Source organism: Carassius carassius, chromosome 30, assembly GCF_963082965.1.
Source record: "Carassius carassius chromosome 30, fCarCar2.1, whole genome shotgun sequence".
Classification (NCBI taxonomy): Eukaryota; Metazoa; Chordata; class Actinopteri; order Cypriniformes; family Cyprinidae; genus Carassius; species Carassius carassius.
Window position 1 is genome coordinate 16,158,407 of NC_081784.1, and position 22,247 is coordinate 16,180,653.

A 22,247-nucleotide genomic window follows, 5' to 3' on the forward strand; every position below is an offset into this window, starting at 1 on the left:
TTTTTTTTTTACCCAGAATTATTAGCTAAGGTCTTCCATTCCAAAAGGAAATTATTAGTCATCATAAATGTGTTCAGAAATGTATGCAGTACCTGTAATTCCCCAGCCGGTGATGACACAGGCGATAGGCCTCTTGTCCCTCCTGTTGCTCTGAGGTGGAAGGCAAACTGCATTAGTGTGCGGGTTAAAGGCCACACAATTCCCATCTGTGCCCTTCAGCTTCAGTAAGGCAATATCATATTCCCAGCCCTGGCTGTGGTACTTCCTGTGGATCACGATGCGCTCAGGAGAAAGAGTGTGCTCAAAGTCATCCCTCTCCTCTGTGTGGTAGTCACCGAGCCGCAGCACATAACGGGCTGGGTCTGAGCCAAACCTTAAAAATAAATGTGCATGCACAGCATGTTTATATATTGCCTACCAGTCAGGAATGAAAGACATAAGTAAAGTGTGTCATTCTCTGAAGAGCCACTAGATGTCAGTAGAGTCTGTCCCTCGCCTCTTGAAGCAATGAGCAGCAGTTATGACCCAACAGGAATTGATGAGAGTCGCCCCACAAAGTGGATGGGTGCCTTTCGATTGAGACCTCAGCCACAGAGATACTTGCCACGGCCAGTCACCCCTAAATGACAGTCACAGATTGTAATAAACACATGTGGCAAGTTCTAAAAAAAATGTACTGTTTAGAAATGTACTCCTAGTCTTACACATCTTGATCATTATTTGATTTTATATATCTAATGTATTGAATTTTTCAGGATTTTTTGATGAACAACGTACAAAAGAACAGCATTTCTATGAAATAGAAATCTTTTGGAACATTTTAAATGTCTTTATTGTCACATTTGATCATTGCAGATTAGAAGTAGTAATTTCAATAAATAAACAATCCTTTACTGACAGTATTTTGAAATAACTGATATATTAAAAAAATTCCCCTTCACTTTCATTATATGGAAAAGATTGGGCAGCACAATGTTCAAAATCTCCATTCCAAGGAAATCATATGGGTTTGGAATGACATGACATGAAATGATGACAGAATTTTCATTTTTGGTGAACTATACCTTAACTCAAAACCTGTTTGCTATTAAACATGATTATAAAGCTAATTACATTTTTCTGTTGTAACTGTAAATAAACAAACATTATATATTGCTCCCCTGTGACCACATAATATAAGACAAGAACAGTGGCAGCTAGCCAATAAGCAATAAAAAGAGAGATTAATAAACACAATGAACATGTTACAACGTTAGTGAATAAAATAAACCATTACGTTCATTACCGTAAAGACTTGTCTCCTCCAATGATCCTTTTCCTGCGCCTTTGTGTGTTGGGTTTCAAACCACATTCCTGCTTGCTCATGCTTCTGTACCTTACAGGCTCAGTGGTGTAGTCACAGATGACCCCTGCGTCCTCACTGTGCCTGCAATCATGGGCGTCCGGACCCACAGCTGAACACTCCCCTAATGAAGCCTCTGTCCCAACACAATTCACATTATCAAGATGGATGGGTCCCTGACCCTCACCAAAATAAGCCATGGAGCGGGCCTTCGAGACCCCACTGAAATTGTAAAGGGGAAAGAGGAACAAATAATTGTCTAAAGATGTTGAGATGAGTATTTATCTTCTTTCATCATGTGTAACAGGCTTACACAAATCCGAGCTGTCTGCAGACAACTTCAGCGCTGATGTCATTCCAACCATCATCACACACACTGCCCCACTGGCCGTTAATAAAGACCTCTACGCGGCCCTCCTTACGGCTCTCGCCATCCACCAGCCTCACCAGGGGACCTAGAACCACAGCACAGAAAAGATGACCTCTATATAGCTGGATAAGTAGTGTTATATGATTGAGAATAATAAAAAAAAAAATACACTGTAAATTCCTTGTCTTTTTTAAAGGGTGATGTTGTGCAAAATCACAATCAAAATCACATGAAAAAAAATCATATCATATATTATGTATTCAGTTGGCCATGGGCACTCTTGTTATTCGGTACTACAATTTGGTTCCTGATTAGAAATGACAGAAACAGTTTTATGAAATATTTATATATATTTAAGAATTAAAAGTGTTGTTAATTAATGTCTTTTAAATGTCATATTATACATCGCATTATACTACTAAATCTAAAAATGGTCATGAGGTCAAAGAGTGCCTCAAGATGGATTAAAATGATGTAAATTAAGACAAAACAGCACATTATGGTGACAAATAATGTGATGTGTAAATAATTTTTATAAGCTACATGTAAATATGCATTTCAATATATGTACAAACATGTATAAGCATGTCATTACAATATAAAAGATGATGCCTTCTAGTATCCTATTTGTTTGGAGGGCTCTTAAAAGTGTAAAGTGGGCTTGTTTCTTAACATCTGGTTCAGATATTGTGCTACTCTTGATGATGATAATGCTAATAAAAGTTTTTACATAGAGTTTACAAACCTGTGGCAAGAGCCACTTGAGGGATCTCATTGTTCTGTCCTTCTCTTTCACAGCGTACGCTCACATCCTCACTGTGAGAGCAGTCATGCTGCCCCCACTGACCGTGAGCACAGTCAAGCAGAGAGCTCTCTCCCCCTTCACATGTCACCTCATCCAGCAGGATCAACCCTGTACCCTCTCCATACATCCCATCTGGAGCTACCTCAGCTCGCCCTCTGTTGGACAAATAGCAGTATTGCAGTACCTAAATGAAACAAGCTTCCTGGTCTCCTGAGACCAAAAGAGCTCAAATAAAACTTGACATCATCTAGCATGCAAAAATGTAATTACTGATTTTAAGTAGCACATTCACATTATATGCTTGCATTCAAAAAGATATAGCTTACTGATAACCCAGCTGTCGACACACCACCTGGGCGTGACTGCCGGTCCAGTTGTCATCACACACTGTGCCCCATTCTCCAGCGTAATAAACCTCAAGACGTCCTTCCCATGGGCTATCAGCTCCTACTAGACGCAACACTCCATCTACAGCAGCATTAGCATGTCTACGTTTAATCAATGCACTTATAAAAAACAAATAAAATGCTGATAAAAGTAAAACACCCATGTCACAGTCTGAGACAGTTTGTGCCATCTTCACCTGAAAACGGGTTACACGAGACTCCAGCATCCTCCATGTGATCACAGTTGTGCTGGCCCCAGGGTGCATGAGGGCATTCCTCCAGAGACAGCTCATTTCCTGTGCAGTGCACTCCGTCCAGCATGATAGGCCCAGTGCCCTGCCCAAAGTGCGCCCACGTCCATGCCTTTGGTACACCACTGAAAACAAACACATGCCTGTGATTCATTCTCTTATCAAACAGTTAAGATACACTGCCGATTAAAAGTTTGGGGTCGGTGAGATGTTTTGAAAGATGTCTTTTACGCTCACCAAGGCTGCATTTATTTCATAAAAAAATACAGTAAAATGCTAATATTATTACAATAATATTAAACTGTAAAATATCATTACAATTGGAAATTAATAATAACTGAATATATTTTAAAGTGCAATTTATTCCAATGATCGTAAAGTTTAATTTCATTACTCCAGTGTCATACAATCCTTCAGAAATCATTTTAATATGACAATTTGGTGCTCAAAACCTTTTTACTATTAATATCAATGTTGAAAACAGTTCAAGGAAACCATGATACATTTTTATTACAGAGTTCTGTGATGAATAAAAAAAGTCTAATTTAATGCATCCTTGCTGAATAAAAAAGTATTCACTTCTAAAAATATATATTTTTGACTCTGATCTTTTAAAAAGTAGTGTAATTTTTAAGATCATAACAAGGAGGAAGAGAGATATTAAGGCATATGGAACTATATTAGTTTATTTACATAACTTTTTAATGATGCTTACATTGCAAAGTCATTCAAAACAATCATTAGTGATGTACAGAAGAGGACTGATGTACTGAAAAGTGCATGTTACAGGGATGGTGAAGAGTAAAATCAGTTGCTTTGCATCCCACTGCAGATTCCTGGAGTGAATCCCTGCACCCCATCAATCATTCATACACTTCACCCATACATCTAAATGAATAAAGTTCACTTGCTGTGCTAGTGCATGTGTTTGTGTATGAAAAGAGGACAGTCCTTATAGGCAGCACTGATTTGTGCATGACATCATCAGTGTCTCCCAGCACTGTAAATGCTTTAAGTCGAATCATTTGTGCAAAGTGTTTCAAAATTTTGCTAAACAAAAAAACAGCTCAGTAACATCCTGATGATGATGATGATGATGATACAAAAGCTTTCACGCAACATTAGAAGATCTTGCAATAGATCAATATGTGCAGATTCTTGTAATAATGCTATAAGACACAGGTTTTTCAAATGGAAAGCATTTGATATTACTACAGTTTCATTCTTTCTGGTCTAAAATAAAATATTTTATCAGTTTTTTCCATCGAAAAAGTACTATCCGTTTTTTATTTCAACATGTTTTATACATCTAACATTATTTTAAAGAAGGCGAGACAATAGTTGAAATAGTTTTTGCATTAACACAGTGACAATACAAAAAACCTTTTTAAAATGAAAAAAAAAACAATACTTAAAAAATATATGAAAATTTTTTTTTAATTTAAAATATAGATGATGACACAATGTAATATTTGACGTCCTTCGCATCAGAAAATATGCTTGACATTTACTGATTTCTTACCCCAATCCCAACTGTCGGCAAACCACTTCAGCATCAATATCATCCCATTCGTCATCACAGATAGAGCCCCACCTCCCGTTATGGTACACCTCCACACGCCCTTCGAAATCCTCAAGGCCTCCCACAAGCCTCAGTGGAGCACCATTGCCTGAACAAAATAAAAGTCCTATCAATCAATATTTCATTCATTTATTCACTGCAGTGGAGTATGCATAGGACAAAGTAAGTAGTGTGACATTTCACCCTTCTTGAGAGCAGAAGCTTAAAATATTCTTGTATGTGTGCATGATAAAGGATGGGGACATGTGTAAGGACTCTTGGCTGTTCTCAGAGCTCTCAGATGGCTTTCTCCTTCCTAATGTTTCTGTGTGAATAATTCACAGCTCTCTCTAAATATACCTGACCCTGTTCAAGCAAACCGTCCCATTACAACAGCACTGTTTATGACCCCACTTCTGTCTCTCATGAATTCTGTCTTCATTTAGCTCCACTGAAGGCGTTTCCACACTGTAACACTGTTGAAAATAATATTATTAGAGTATGATCAGCAGATACAGGAAGCACAGCTGTTGCTTTATGAACTATGACTCTGAGAAAGAAAATGAGAGCATGCGACTTAGTTAACTTTTTCTAACTTGCATTTTATTTATATATATATATATATATATATATATATATATATATATATATATGTGTGTGTGTGTGTGTGTGTGTGTGTGTGTGTGTGTGTGAGTGTAAAAATATATATTTTTCATTATATGAACAATATTGAAAAATATATATTTTGTTCATAAGTTTGGGGTCAGTAATTTTTTTAATTATTACTTTTTATTAGCATTTAAATGACCATAATTTATAACATGTATAATGTTCTAAATTATTACTATTTCAAATAAATTCTGTTCTTTTTGTTCATCATAGAATTCTGAAAAATGTATCTCAGTTTTTTTTAAAAACACATTAATGTTTCTTGAGCAGCAAATGATTTCTGAAGGATCACGTGACACTCAAGACTGGAATAATTGCTGCTGAAAATCCAGCTTGGCCATTACAGGAATAAATGACATTTAACAACATATCAACATAGAAAACAGTTAATAATATTTCACTATATCACTGTTTTTATTGTTTTTTTTTTAATCAAATAAATACAGCCTTGGTGAACATAAGTGACTTCTTTAAAAAACCTTTTAAAAAAAACCATACCAATCACAAAGTTCTGAACGGTATATATACAGGAATGGTTATCAGGATTCCCCACTCAAATAAAACAAGCTTACCCTCTGGCACTGCACACACCACTCCAGCCTCATTTCCATGGTTACAGTCACCGGAGACATACTTCCTGCTCCGGCACTTCAGCAGAGAATCTTCATTGCCACGGCAGCCAAGACGTTCAAAGTGAAAGAGACCAGAACCGGGTCCGAAATAGGAATGCCGAAGCGCAGTGCCGATCTCACTGTTGGGAGTGAGCAGGTAATTAAATGAAGTCACATGCTGGCTGAGTTAGAGACTCAGTGCAGAGTCTCTAACTGATAATGAATAAATTTTGCAGCTCATACCCAAGCCTCAGTTGTCTACAGACCACACTGGCATCTCGATCAGTCAGGTGGGTGTCACACACTGCTCCCCACCGGCCATTTAGATGCACCTCAAGACGACCACTCTCAGATGATCCCCCCACCAGCCGCGCCTCACCTGGAGAATAGGTGCAGAATCAAACATATTCAGGGATTTAGGAACGATAACGTGCAACAAAACAGTTTTTTGAACTGTTCTTGACAGAAAACAAAAAAGCTAAATAAAAAAAAGAAATAATTTAAACTAGAAATAAATATAGATATAAAAGTAATGTATGCAATGTAATGTAAAATAGAAGTTTCTCTGTCAGATTAGGTCATTTTTTTTCATTGTCTGCTAAATGTTCCTGTGGAGTACCGCAGGGTTCTATTCTCGCACCCATTCTTTTTTCTTTGTATTTACTTCCTTTGGGCTCTATTTTCAGAAAGCATGGTGTATCATTTCACTGCTATGCAGATGATACCCAAATTTATCTACCTTTGAAACGAAATAAACATGCTGCTCTGGAATCTCTTTTTGCATGCCTGGATGAAGTGAAAACGTGGTTCTCTCAATTTTTTTTTTTTATAACTACAGTCCCTGGTAAACTGTAGAGCATGTGTTTGTCAAAATTGTGATTTAAATCGAAATCGCAAAATTGATCAAAGAAATTGCGATGTTTTTTTATTTTTGTCTTCAAAAAACTTTTTGAACTTTTGTTCATTCAATAAATACAGTTAACAATCTAGCTTCTGAGTGCTAAGTTATTAACCCAACAATAGCGGGGTCAGTTATTTTTTTGCAGTGGGCCGCGCAAACATATGTGTTTGGTTGTGTGGGCCGTGAGTTGAAAAAGGTTGGGAACCACTGCTTTAGACATTGCTATCCATGCGCTCATTACATCTCACTTGGACTACTGCAACTGTCTTTATCTTGGCATTTCAAAATCCTCCATCGCTCATCTCCAATTAGTACAAAACGCTGCTGCTAAATTCCTCAAAGGTCAACGTAAATTTGATCACATTACTCCAATTTTGAAATCATTGCATTGGTTACCTGTGCATCTTAGAATTGAGTTCAAAATTCTTCTCTATGTTTTTAAATCTAAAAATAATCTGGCACAGAGCTATCTATCTGATCAACTTTATCCATACAATCACACACGAAATCTGAGGTCTGGTGATCAAAGACTTCTCTCTGTCCCCAGATCACAGTTAAAGCATAGGGGAAAGAGCCTTTATGGTCCTAAGCTGTGGAACAGCCTTCCAGCCTATATCAGATCGGCACAGTTTTTCAATATTTTTAAATCATCTCTTAAAACCTATTTCTTTTCTTAGGCTTTTAATTTATTGTGAGTTTATGATATGAATCTGTGGGTTGCCATGTGTTCTATGTCTTTCATTGTTCAGCACTTTGGTCAGCCGTGCTTGCTGTTTTTAAATGTGCTATATAAATAAAACTAACTTGAAACTTTAAGTAATGCATTATATTATAAAATATTATTTATATTTTATTTGTTTCTTATCCCACTCTCTCCATCATTTAAAACGTTCTAACATTTATGTTATGTTGGTTTATTGGCTGATTTATGTTTATGTAAAAATTAGCAACAAAATGAGAGATTAGAATGGGATAGTGCACTATTAAAAAGTTTTCTTTTTCTTTTTCTAAATAATTTATGGCCATAAGCATGGGCGGATCTACAGGGGGGCAAGGGGGGGCCGGTGCCCCCCCACTCTAGAGCCTTGCCCCCCCAGCTGCCCCCCTAACTTTAATGATCCAAAAACTGTACTTACAAAAACAACCCACCACTATGTCCAATACATTTACCAAAAGTGAACAATTTAATTTTTAATTTAAAATGTATTATTCGCCCTTCCCCCCTGCCCCTCAAATACTTAGTTACGTCCCTGATTCAAACGTGCAGAGCGGCGTTCGCTCAGTCTGGCTCATACACACAGCGAGTCTGCTTCGGTGCGGTGGCCCTGCAACCAGAGACTGAGCTGCCCCGGACAGATCCTCTGAAGGTGAAGTAAGTTTCCCCAGGCAGGCCCGGTTCTAGAACCAAATCACTGAGGGTGCTTCTGAATATAGTGAGGGTGCTGCTTACATAATCGTAGAAAATAGCTCAGTCATCAGTCTGAAACATAGTATCTCAAAATTGGGGATGTTGAATACAACAATACTACAGTAATTGCTGTTATGTTAATCAATATACGATCTGGCAGTAAATTATAGAATAGCAGGTACACAAGCAGCCATCTTCACTTTGCAAAACATTAAAACATGCCACACATAGCCTACCTATACTGTGGTGATACCCTTGTTGTAACCGGCTTCAGCTTCAATTGAACACTCCTAGAATGGACAAAAGTCACTGCCTTACACACGTCTCTCTCCATGACGATGAGAGACACATTTTTACATAACAAAGAGTCGCTGTGCTGAAGATGTGTTTTGCGCGAGCTCACCGAGTTCACGTTCGCAAACCTGTCATTATTATTGGCAATAAACTTAAGATGCAGATAAGAGATTCACTTGATATTATTATTGATGCTGCTCTGATGCACTACATTACGCAACGCTCTGTTTGTTGTTAGGAAGACTAAAAGTTCAGCGGTCTAGCTCATCAATGTCAAAATTATTAAATAAGTTAACAAATGCCTGGTAAAATGTAAGTAGATAATTTAATATTTGACTGTTTTACAATAGAAAAGTTCAACTTTTTTTATTTATTTATTACATTTTGCCTTTTTGAATCGGAAATATGCTATAATTTCCTTGATTCATTTATGTAAATTAAAAATAAAATATTAGTTGCAAATAGTTACAATTATTTCACTAATACAACAAGCCTTTCTTTTTCTTTATTCCCTTAAATCGCTTTAATAATTAATTAATTACTTTAAATAAAAATACCCAATTTTAGTTTGGGCTGTTACGTTACAACACACAATACAGTGCCAGTTAGGAGATCGATCATTTGATTAGCTAAGCCTAAGCAGTCCTATTAAATCCAATTCCTCTCAGATATCACAGCAATGAAACCAGGTTACAACTGGGGAATAACAAATACAATAGAATTAAGTAGTCTAAACATAACTGGTGTGTGTGTTGTGAATTAAAAAACGTTGTAGTGTGTAAGGGCATGATTAAACAATAACTACTGTAGTTTAAAAGTGTTTTTGTGGTTTTTTCTAAAGCAATTCATATATAGGGATTCCATGTACCCCTGCCACCCTGCCAAGACCTCTTGCCACCCCTTTGCCCCCCCATGCAAAATTTTCTAGATCCGCCACTGCCATAAGGTAGCCTACATCTAGCACATGTTCTCCAAATGTAGCTTATCTCTTAACACAGCATGTTACATGAATACACAACCTTTTATTCTTTGAGAAATGCCATTTTATAGTCTTATTTTTATAGTCTTACGACATCAAGAAATTAAATTAGGTTTTACCGCCATCTTCTATCTCCTTGACTAGAGGACAACTTAAGGAAAAGTGGCACAGCTTACCCCTGTCTCCCCCTTTTACAGACTCTGTGAATCAGCTCTCTATAATTAGTACAGAATGATCACATTAGAGACACTCGGTGTCTTGCAAATTATCATCTTGCTGCCACACGTCCTGCACACACAGACATGAATTTAAATGCACACTCTGATTGTTTGAGTCTGTAACCGTGTTTAATGTTATTGCATAGAAAGGAAAAGGACGAGAGAGGCAGACAGAGATAATCACAGCTCACAGAGAGAAGGCAAACAGATTTCAACACCAGCTCTTTCCAATCGGGAGTAAAAAAATGTGCATCTGACTAATCATTAGACAACAAACACATAGAGAGAGAAGATGAATAGAAGACAATAAAAAGAGAGGACAGAGAGAATCCTTGACTGCTGTGAGAATCTCACTGTGGCTGTGTGCTATGACTGCAGTAATAAACCTCAGTCAGCTTCTGTACAACAACACCTATGCTAATATAACAGTTATGACACAAATACTCAACAGGACACATTCACCTGTTAAACACAAACACCCTGGTCCAGGATTTAATATGGTATATCCCTAACAGCCTGTTTATATGTAAAGGTCCCTATTGTGTTGGTCCCTATTTAAAGTGTATACAATGCATATTTTTAGTCTTTCCACTAAGATTATGTTTCTGTACAGTCTCTATACAAATAAACCCAAAAATAAATACATTTATTTAGGCTTTATTAGCTCAAGAAAGGCATGTTTTGGTTACTATGGTGAATAATTTGTAAGCATAATTAAACTAATTAAACAAATTAAGAAATAGCCTACACTTTTACTAGCCAGTGGGTGCATTTAATATGTCTATAAGATATTTAGTGGATAATTTAACTAATTATAACTTAGTCGGGTCACAGAATATCTTTGATGGACCACAGGTTAATCATGCTAGACTCTCAGTAATGAAACAACCTAAAGCAACGTTTTTGCATGGTAACACTTATCGATTTCAAACACGTTTTGGATGGTTTTAACTCAAAGTAATACAAAAAAGCTTTTAAAAATGAAAATGAAGCTTTTGTAGAATATGTCTGAATGTGAAACGAAGGCCAGTCAGGAGGGCTCACCCTGGTGGCAGTCGCAGTAGGCCCATCCAATGGCTCCCGACTTCTGTCTGAAAAAGCACCAGGGGTTGGATACACGGTCAGGGTTTCGACATTGGTTGTGGTCGCCAAGACCACGGTTGGGGTACTGCAGCATGTAGTCTGGAAAGTCAGTCCATTTTAGACAGGAAAAGCCAGAGCCCGTCTGAGACACAGATCCACTATAATAACCCAGCTCAGTGAAGCCCTCAGAGCAGGACAGAAGACCTAAGGGGAACACACACACAGAGACACACACACAAAGTTATAAGTAAAATTCAGCATTTCATTTATGAGTGAAATTTCCTTGATGGAGCAAAAAATAACATTTTAATGCAGTGCCAAATAAAGGTCCACTCATTGTAAAATTCTTGGCATGCAAAAGCATGAACTAAAATGACTGTTGTAAACCTAAGGTGGTGAAGACCCACTATGATGAGTCACACACCCAAACATGTGTTATACAATGTGTGTATGAGTGTGGTTTATGAGGACAAAATGTGTATAATGACATGGGTACTACAACATAAGCATGGTTTATGAGGACACTTCCTGTGTCCCCATAAACCAAAAGGCTTAAAAAACATACTAAATGGTGTTTTATGAAATGAAAAAAAATGGCAGTAGTTTCTGTGAAGGGTAAGTTTAAGTGTAGGGTTGGTGTAGGGCAATAGAAAATACAGTTTGTACAGTATAAGAACCATTAACCACATATACAAGACTGAGTGGGTGTGTGTTTGCATAATAAAAACATAAAACATCTGAATTATATAAATAATAATATAAAATAATAAAAATAATACATAAAATAATATTTTATATAAAAATAAATATATTACATTAATTTTATATAATATATCTATAGTATATTATATTTTATATTATACATTTTTTTTTACTTTTTTGTGCTAAAAATGGCAGGCAGGGTATAAAAGTCTATGGATGTGTATATGTGCATGTGTGTTGTTTAGGCACAAGGACACACAGTATATTTTCAATCTAATTAACATTATTGAATGATTCTGATTACTAATTTACTTTTGCTTGCTTGCATCCGTTCGCTTGCATCAAATAATCAGGAAGATCCTTCTTCCAAATGATTCTAATCAAAACCACTAAATAAAAAATAAATATTGTGACTTTGGGTTACAGTGAGCAAACATGATCAAGTCTCTTGTGAAAGAGCATTCTCTAATACATTTTATGGCAACAATACAATTTCATGCTTTACTGTGGGCAGTTAAGTTCCTTTGTAAGCATTTAAACTATAATTTAATACAACAATTCATAACTTAGTAGCAATATTCTCATGCTATTCTGCATATGCTGCCAGTCTGTCCTTTATTTCATTTCTGGATGTGTGACTAGAAAGGAAGAAAGTCCTGGGCTTTGTGCCCATTGTCCAAGTCCAAGCAAAAGACAGATGTTAAATCCATCCTAGACAGGAGAAAGATATTTAAATAGAAGTCACTTCATTCTGAACTTTGAGGCATTTATAAAATGGAATGAAATTTGGTTTTAAAAAGTACTCAAAAGACAATATTTGCCTTTAAGGCAAATAGATGTTACTGAAAGCAAAACATATAATTTCAGATTTGTGTAGGCATGTAACAACAGCCTTACCAAAGGGAACCTTATCACCACGAATAAATGTTAGAAATCTCAATGTTTTGATTACAAAAAAAAAAAAAAACTCCTGAGAATGTATGGGTTTGCTATCAGATAGTGTTGTGCAGGACCAGACAGATGCCAATGTGCCGTCGTCTTTCTTCAGAAGTAGGTGCTAAACCCTCAGGGAGAAAAAGACACAGTTTTTGCAGAGTTAATGGCAGAAAAGTATTTACACCCGTATGTGTAAACAAATCTACACCCAGCGGACATGAAGCATAACCCTGTCTTTGCTTGTGTAGATTGCTCCATAGCTACCTTGTCTGAGGAGCAATTGTTGCGGTTGAGTATTTCTTTAACTCTTCCGTAGGAAACCATCGACGAATATATATCTTGACTGCAGAGTAGTTTGCATTGGTTAATGTTGCAGGCACTGCAGGTTTTCGGGGTTACAAGGGGGTTAAGTTTTGTCTGCTGTTTTGCGCATGCGGGTGAGTGAGTGAGACAGAACTAGTAAAGTGATTATCCGTTCAGCCGTGTGTGCTTCGTGTTTAATAGCTAACTGAAATACTCCAACATAACATTGGCGACAAGGATGGCTGAGTTTAGCTTACCACCGCCGGCCCCTTTTCTTCCCGTGCCTGGTGAACCGCCTATTCCATGGGCGAGCTGGATCGATGGCTTCACAGTGTACCTCGAGGCCATGGACTATGATGACATACCAGATCGGAGGAAAATCACTCTGCTTCGTCACTGCCTCGGGGCAGAGGGACAGAGAATATATTGTGCGCTCTGCGAAGCTGAGACGTATGAGGAAGCGGTTGTTCTTATCGCACACCACTTCACGGGCCAACAGCGAGACATACTCCGCTGATATAAACTACGCAAGCATCTTCAGTGACCGGGTGAGTCCGTGCAAGATTACGTGACTAATCTGCGTGACATGGCGCGCTCATGCAATTATGGGACACTTCAAGATCAGATTGTTCGTGATCAGTTTATTGAAGGCATACTATGTGACAAGACTCGAGAAAAACTGTTGTTAGAACCTGACGAATTGACACTAAACCAAGCAGTTGTAATTGCAGTGCAAGTGGAGGCTGCTCTGGAATGCTCAACACTACTTGCTGACGCATGCCTCCCTGTGGACGTTTCCACGCAACAGTTGCGATCTTCCTGCCATTCAGGCCACTGCCATTTACCCACAGAAAAGACTGCAGATAGCAATGAAGGTTTTCCAGTGCAGCTTGCAAAGTTACAGAGAAATTAACGCAGTTTGAGCTTCTGTGGCAACTGTGGCTCCAGTTTGCACAATTCAAAAATCCAAAATTGCCCTGCACGTGGACAGACATGCAGGAAGTGTCTAAAAAAAAATAACTTTACCAAAGTTTGCAGGTCGGCTCCTGCTACACAAGCAGCACGGAGGAGACTCTCACCTGTCCGTAATGACTACACTGAGATAAGGCATGTATCAGCTGGCCAGGCAGCTTTTAGGACGTGTACTGTGCTGCTGGAGGAGGTAAGCCTTCCACTCCTGATGGATACGGGAGCAGCGTCATCGTTGCTTAATGCCAGTACGTATCACAAGTTTTTCTGATATCTGCCATTACAACAGCCCTGCACTTCCCTCTGTGGTTATGACAGCTCTAAGATTGTGATGCTCGGCATTCTACAGATCTCAGTACGTTATGGCTCTAAACATCTGCCATCATTTCCCTTCTACATTACTGAGCGGGGAGCCAACCTTCTTGGACTTGATCTATTTACAAGCTTGGGATTCACACTTCGAGATGAAAAGGGCTCTGATATACACCATGTCACCTCCACCTGGCAACAGAGATGGCCATCACTGTTCGACAGACTGGGCTGCCTTACAACATTCACCCATAGGCCTTTGGCTGACCCTGGTGTGCCGCCGGTCATACAGCCCCTGCACAGAATTCCCCTAGCCCTGTGGGAAGAAGTTACTGCGGAGCTTCAAATGATACTGGACATGGGAGTTATTGAGCCGGTCAATGCATCTCCCTGGATTTCTAACCTGGTCATTGCAAAAAAAAAATCAGGAGGAATACGAGTATGTGTTGACCTGCGCTCTGTAAATAAGGCGGTTATCCCAGACAAGTACCCCTTACCCACAGCTGAGGAGCTGACTGCTTACTTCTATGGTTCAACAGTCTTCTCAAAACTGGACCTGCGCCAACGTTATCTGCAAGTGCCACTTCACCCTTCTAGCAGAGATCTCACAGCATTCATCACACACGCTGGGGTATTTTGATATACTCGTATGCCGTTTGGCCTAAGCTCCGCCCCCAGCTGCTTTCAAAAGGTAATGACCACCATTTTGGCTGGAATTCCCAGAGTTGGAGTATTCCTGGATGATATAGTAGTCCATGCGCCAGATGTCCAGACCCATAATGACCGTCTCAGCAGGGTGGCCAGTGCTCTCATGGCACATAACCTTACATTAAATGGAGAGAAATGCACTTTTGCAGCCTCAGCCATAGACTTTGTTGGGTACCGCCTCACGTCTAGGGGCATCGCCCCTCTTCAGTCAAATATTGAGGCGATACACAGAATCCCAGAGCCCACCTCTTCCTCACAGGTGGCCTCATTTCTGGGCATGATGGCCTATTACCTTCGTTTCTTGCCTCAGTACTCCCAAACCACGGCACCCCTTCGCCAGTTACTAAAGAAAGAAGAGCCATGGAACTGGACTGGTGCATGCTCCGAGGCCGTTAGAACACTAAAGTCCCAGCTTACCACACCTCCTGTCTTAGCTCACTTCAATCCCGATAGTCATCCTATCGTCACCTGCGATGCCTCCACACAGGCACTGGGAGCAGTGCTGTCGCAGATGCAGTATGGAGTGGAAAGACCTATAGCATTTGCCTCCAGAACTTTGACCCCCACGGAACAGCGCTACTCTGTAGGTGAAGTGAGGCCCTTGCTTGTGTCTGGGCAACTGAACGATGGCATCTCTTCCTCTATGGTCGGCATTTCACTCTCTGCACGGACCATCAGGCTCTGACCACACTCTTGTCAGCCTCTGGCTCAGGTCATAAACCCCTGCGTCTGCACAGATGGGGTGAGCGTCTAATGCAGTATGACTATCAACTCAAGTTCACGCCAGGGAGGGACAACGTTGTTGCTGATCTGCTATCTCGATCAATTGAGGCACCCACACCAGCAGCCTCGCCAGGAAATTATGACATGGAGTCAGACCTCATTCAGATGCTACACACAACTCTGCAAGAATCGGTCTCCTTGGAGCAGCTGCAGAGGGAGTCCAAGTGTGACTCCACACTAACAACACTGCGCACATATATACGCTCAGTATGGCCAGCACAGGTGCCCGAGGAGCTAAAACCTTTTGCTAAGATAAAAAATGAACTGTCATGTTGGGGCGATGTGTGTGTCTCTGGAGGCCTTTGTACAGTGGTGCCACGCAGCCTGCGCGCACGGGTCTTATCAATGGCGCATGAGGGGCACTTGGGTATTGTAAAGCTTAAGCAAAGATGCCGAGACCTGGTTTGGTGGCCAGGCATTGATCGTGACATTGAAGGACTGGTCAGAGATTGTGAACCATGTCTACTCAGTGGAAAGACTGGACAACCGGTCTCACCCCCTTTGCAGCCTGTTCCATGGCCATCTCACCCATGGGAGCACCTTCAACTTGACATCTGTGGGGAAATTCATGGCTATGGCGTTCCCCACCATCAGCGCTTTCTGATGGTCGTGTATGATCTCCATTCTAAATGGCCTAAAGTAATACCAGCCGGGACAGTTACAACACAGACCATCACTCAGATACTGGAGAGTCTGTTTGCTCACCGGGGCATGTCCCGTGCCATCACTACTGACAATGGGCCGCAGTTTACCTCTGCAGACTTCTCCAATTTCCTGTGCAGTAAAGGAATTAAGCATTTCCGTGCCACACTCTACCATCCCCAGGCAAATGGTGGGGTTGAAAGATTAAATCAAAGCCTTAAGAATGGCATTCATGCACACCAGGCCCAGGGGTATACATTCCAAACAGCACTCAATTTAACGCTTATGCATTACAGAGCTAGCCAGCACACCACCACTCAGGCCTCTCCTACTCTGCTTATGCTTGGCCGAGAGATGGACTTGCCATTGGACAGACTGAGACCACAGGAATTGTCAGCTACAGCCTCAGACGGCACCTGCTGCTGTAACTTCAAACCAGAGGCGAATGAAGGCCAACTTTGACAGAAGACACAAGGCCAAATCTAGTAAGATAACAGTTCTAGACTGGGTTCGGGTCCAGAGACCACACCGTAGCAATAAAATGCCATTGTTTTGGTCTGATCCCCTCCAGGTGGATTGTCAGTTAGGGCCTGCCACATTCTTGTGGAGCGATGGTTCTCGCTGGCACGCTAGCAGACTGCGGAAAGTGCCAAACCCTTTCAACTCACACATGTGCTCACAGACAAGGGAGCCTAGTGGAGGGCCAACACACAGCTCGGTTTTTGCAACACCTTCACCGCTGCCAGTACAACCACGGCCAGGCCGAGTGCATCAAGTTTCCCCTGTCAGGGTGGTCCCGCATCAATCTCCACCAGCTGTGGGGCCTCAACCTCTTTATCCACTGCCTGATGGGAATCAGGAGGGCCAAGAAGTGCCGTAGTCAACAGTAACTGAGAGTCGGCCGATTCGAGCAAGAGCTCGTCCCGCATACCTAAAGGACTTTATCACAGACTTTAATGCTTAGGTGTTTGGTTATTTCGGGTGAGTGAGTGAGACAGAACTAGTAAAGTGATTATCCGTTCAGCCGTGTGTGCTTCGTGTTTAATAGCTAACTGAAATACTCCAACATAACAACATGACCCCCCAGATTCATAGTTACCCGATCCGTCCCCCTCATTGTCTCGATGAAAGGCTCTATTGGTAAACAGAGGATTAATCTGAGTTTCCGCTATGTACATTAGTCTAAGTAGTGGCGACCCGGCCCGCTGCTCCTTAAACGTGTACTAAGAGATTTTTGAAACATGCTTTTGACGACAGTGTCTGACCGAGTCCCAAAACACACTTGTAGCCAATCAGCGGTAAGGGGGCGTGTCTTGTCCTGATAGCAAGAAGAGAGCGCTCAATTTGAGTGCACAGGACGCATATTACATTACATTTACATTTAGTCATTTAGTCAAAATTAGCATATTAGCAGATCGACTACAGATTGAGAGAGATGGCAGATATAAAAGAGGGTTTTACAATCAGGCAAGAGGTAGGACCCGTGTAAATATCGGAGCAGCTTTCCAGCAGTGGAGAGAAACTCAAGGATTGAGAAGGGCTCGAATCGGACGCCGAAGTATATTTGTTTCTTTTTGATAGGTGAGTAACGTTGATTTTGCATTGTTTCACAAAACCTATCCATGTTGGCTTTTGTTTGAATATGCTTGTGTGTCATCTTCGCTTGTTTCTGCGATCGTCGTTGCCATGGTTGTGTATGTACGTGTGGGGTGAAGATTTCAAAATAGGGGCGAGGCACGGTGGCCTAGAGAGCTCAACGCACTGCAACTTCACAAAACGCGTTCAAATAGAAAAAGCACCAGCAAATTAAGAAAAGATCTTCATCAGTTTGACAGCACATATGCTGCAAATATTCGCAACACAACGAAATACAAAAACAAGTTGCAAATGCTCAATTTTTTTTTTTGTATTGATTACCATTTGTATAACCACAGTTGTATAAATACCATGGTTAAACTATGGTTAGAGCAGTAAATCCATGGTTAATTTGTGCATGATTACAGTAACCATTTTTTTGTTTGCTTTTTTATATAATAAATGTATTTATTTATTAATTCATTTCAATAGTAAAACCATAGGCTATGCTTAGTTTTTGTAAGGTAAGTTGTAAAATAAGTTTGCCAGCTTACATAACCGTTCACAGTTACAGTAATTGTGTATTTAGTCAGCTTATTTAGGCTAATAATATCTACACACACACACAAAAAAAAGCTAAGGAATCGTATGACCAGGATTGTTAAAATAAACAAAGATCTTTTCAGAGCAAACATTGATAAATTATGCCCCAGCCATATTTGTCTCTTTACGGTTCCCTTAAATATTTCCGATGTCATCTGTGTTATTGCAGCACATTTCTTTATTTGTTTGTATTGTCAGTATTTGCAGCACGTGTTGTCAAACTGATGAAGATTTTTGCATAAATTGCAGGTATTTTTGTCATTTGCAGCATATTTATCTCTCTCGGCCACCGTAGCAGGTCCAACCGATCTCACGGCAATTCATACATTTTTCACAAGGTGGCTTATTCATACGAATTCGTACGACCACACTCGTACAAATTCATACGATTGTTGCCAAATCGTACGTATTTTACGAGTTGCACAATTTGTATGAATTTGTACGAATGACCTACACCTAACCCCGCCCCTAAACTTAACCGTCACTGGGGTTTAGACAAATCGTATAAAATCATACGAGTGAGGTCGTACAAATTCGTACGAATAAGCCACCTCATAAAATACGTACGAATTGGTCGTGAGATAGCGTTGGCAGGTCCTGTTGGGGTATATGGGTGTGTTTGTTTTGGTGCTAAAGAATCGGTTCAGGCCAGATGCAGGCTGAAGCACAATAATAATCTAACCATTACTTTGTACCCACCTTCTCACTACACGCTGCTCTGTTGTCAAACACACGACGATGGTGCTGCCACTGACGTTTACATTCTCTCTGTGTGTATTGCTTGGGGAAGTCGTGGCCTAATGGTTAGAGAGTCGGACTCCCAATCGAAAGGTTGTGAGTTCGAGTCCCGGGCCGGCAGGAATTGTGGGTGGGGGGAGTGCATGTACAGTTCTCTCTCCACCTTCAATACCACGACTTAGGTGTCCTTGAGCAAGCCATCGAACCCCCAACTGCTCCCCGGGCGCCGCAGCATAAATGGCTGCCCACTGCTCCGGGTGTGTGCTCACAGTGTGTGTGTGTGTGTTCACTGCTCTGTGTGTGTGCACATCGGATGGGTTAAATGCAGAGCACAAATTCTGAGTATGGGTCACCATACTTGGCTGAATGTCACATCACTTTCACTTTCACTATGACTCCTGACCTCGGGGTCCTACGAGGAGCTGGTAGCTGCCTCAATTGTGCCTGTAGCGGTAACCATAATGATCATATACAGGTGCATCTCAAAAAATTTGAATGTCATGGAAAATAATTCAAAAAAGCAAACCTTCTTATATTCTAGATTCAATGCACACAGACTGAAATATTTCAAGAGTTTTTTGTTTTATTTCTGATGGTGACCTACAGCTTAGAAAAATGAAAAGTAGAAAATTAAGTACTCAATACTTGGTTGGGGCTTCAGTGTGGCGTGGCATGAAGGTGATCAGCCTGTGGCACTGCTGAGGTGTTATTGAAGCCCAGGTTGCTTTGTTAGTGCCCTTCTGTATTGTTTGTCAGATGTTACTTCTCTTCCTCTTCACAATACCCCATAGATTCTCTGTGAGGTTCAGGTCAGGTGAGTTGGCTGGCCAATCAAGCACAGTTATATCATGGTCAGCAAACCACTGGGAAGTGGTTTTGGCACTGTGGGCAGGGGCTAAGTTCCTGCTGGAAGAGGAAATCAGCATCTCCATAAAGCTTGTCAGCAGATGGAAGATGAAAGTGCTCCCAAAAATCTGCTGGTACAGTAGATGGCTGCATTGACTTTGAACTTGATAAAACACAATGGAGCAACACCAGCAGACATCACAGCTCCCCAAATCACCTCTGACTTCAGAAACTTCACACTGGACTTTTCATTTTGTGCCTCTCCAGTCTTCCTCCAGACTCCAGACATTGATTTCCAAATGAAATGCTAAATTTACTTTCATCTGAAAAGAGGACTGTGGTCCACTGAGGAACAGTCCAGTTCTTTTTCTCCTTACCCCAGGTGAAATGCTTCTGTTGTTTTTTCTGGTTCAGGTGTGGCTTGGTTCTAGGAATGTGAAGGATATAGCCCTTTTCCTGAAGACGTCTGAGTGTGGTGACTCTTGATGGTTGCTTGTGCACCTTTTCCTACCACACCTTTTCCTTTTAGTAAACTGTCTATGAATATATTTTGATACAGCACTCTGTGAACAGCCAGCCCTTTCAGCAATGACCTTCTGTGGCTTAACCTTGTGGAGGGTGTTGATGATCATCTTCTGGACAACTGTGAAGTCATTCTTTCCCATAATTGTGGTTGCATGTTCTAAATTAGCCCAGGAGGTACCCTGTATTTATACTCAAAATTAATCAAACTATTCAAGGTCAAAATAGAATATTCACATTTTTGAGATACTGATTTTTTTATTTTCCTTAGCTGTAAGTCGTAACCATCAAAATTAAAAGAAAAAAATATTGAAATATTTAAGTTTGTGTGCAATGAATCTAGAATATAAGAAATTTTGCTTTTTTGAATTTTTTGAGATGCAATTGTACTGTCATCTATGACTGAGCTGGTGATTTTTCTGGACTGAAAAAATTTGACTGCTGGACAGCTTGGTCCCCCCCCAGTTAAAAAATCCCATCTGCGCCCCTGTAATGTTGTATTAGAAATAGTGCCAAGCAAGAATGTGTTTTTTGGCATTGAAAGAGATGCTCTTTATGAGAACAAAATACTGTGACATTTCAGCTGCTACCAGTAATGAGTATGTGTCTGAACTAGGTGGCATAATTTAATTGCAAATGCACACAAAAGAGACGCCGGTATATTGCCAATTCTGAAAAAAAAAAAAAGATTTAGATTTTTGATTTAACCTTTAAAAAAATAGTAAAAACAAACCAATATATATATATTTTTCCATCAAGTTTTCAGATGACACCTCGGTGATTGGCCTCATCAGTGACAACGATGAGACTGCCTACAGGGAAGAGGTACAGCACCTGGCCACATGGTACACTGAAAAAGACAAAGGAGCTCATTGTGGACTTCAGGAAGAAGAAAGGAAGCACGCATGACCCCCTCCACATTAACAGGATGGTTGTTGAACGTGTCTCCAGCTTCAAGTTCCTGGGAACCACCATCTCGGAGGACCTGTCCTGGACCACAAACACCTCCAGCCTGATCAAGAAGGCTCACCAGCACCTCTTGTTCCTTAGGACACTGAAGAAGAAACAGCTGTCTTCAGCCATCCTGGTGAACTTCTACAGGTGTGCGAACGAGAGCATCCTGACCAGTTTTATCACAGTCTGGTATGGGACATGCTCAGTGGCTAATCCGCAAGGCACTGCAGAGGGTGGTGAAAACCGGCCAACGCATCACAGGAACATCACTTCCTGCTATTGAGGACACCCAGAGAAAACGCTGTCTACATCGAGCTTGTAGCATTCTCAAGGACTCCTCTCACCCTGACCATAGATTGTTTGTCCTCCGGCCCTCCGGGAGGTGCTTCAGGAGCCTCCAGACAAGAACCAGCAGATTTAGGAACAGCTTTTTTCTTACAGCTGTCTCCTTGCTGACACCCATCAACACCCCCCCACACCAAACACACAGACTCTTTACCCCTCCACATCACTACATCTGACTGATTTATTCATTTATTTACAACAAGCAAAAAACAGTAAACTTATTACTTGCACTACTGTCTGTTCATCCAGAAACACTGAATAATCCATTTGCACACTGAAATATTTTCTATGCACTTTACTGTCCATTGCTCTAGTGTAAATGATGTTCATATGTTTATAGTTCTGCCTATAGTGTACATACACTTTTACATAATCCATCTGTATAGTACGTTCATAGTACACCTATCTGTATATCATGCTGATAGTATTTAAAA

At 40.5% G+C, this 22,247-nt stretch overlaps 1 protein-coding gene across 1 annotated transcript in view; it reads right to left on the reverse strand.

Annotated features, from left to right (window-relative positions):
• The window catches only part of LOC132110765 (neurotrypsin-like), a 28,219-nt gene that overhangs the window by 1,732 nt on the left and 4,240 nt on the right, over window positions 1–22,247 (reverse strand). Inside the window, exons 3-13 of the mRNA XM_059517690.1 lie at window positions 10,840–11,082; window positions 6,239–6,374; window positions 5,957–6,135; window positions 4,677–4,824; window positions 3,101–3,279; window positions 2,844–2,985; window positions 2,458–2,672; window positions 1,656–1,797; window positions 1,286–1,564; window positions 497–619; window positions 93–373 (exon numbers count right to left, since the gene is read on the reverse strand). Coding sequence (XP_059373673.1) covers window positions 93–373; window positions 497–619; window positions 1,286–1,564; window positions 1,656–1,797; window positions 2,458–2,672; window positions 2,844–2,985; window positions 3,101–3,279; window positions 4,677–4,824; window positions 5,957–6,135; window positions 6,239–6,374; window positions 10,840–11,082 — 2,067 coding nt within the window. The remainder of the gene's footprint in view (window positions 1–92; window positions 374–496; window positions 620–1,285; window positions 1,565–1,655; window positions 1,798–2,457; window positions 2,673–2,843; window positions 2,986–3,100; window positions 3,280–4,676; window positions 4,825–5,956; window positions 6,136–6,238; window positions 6,375–10,839; window positions 11,083–22,247) is intronic.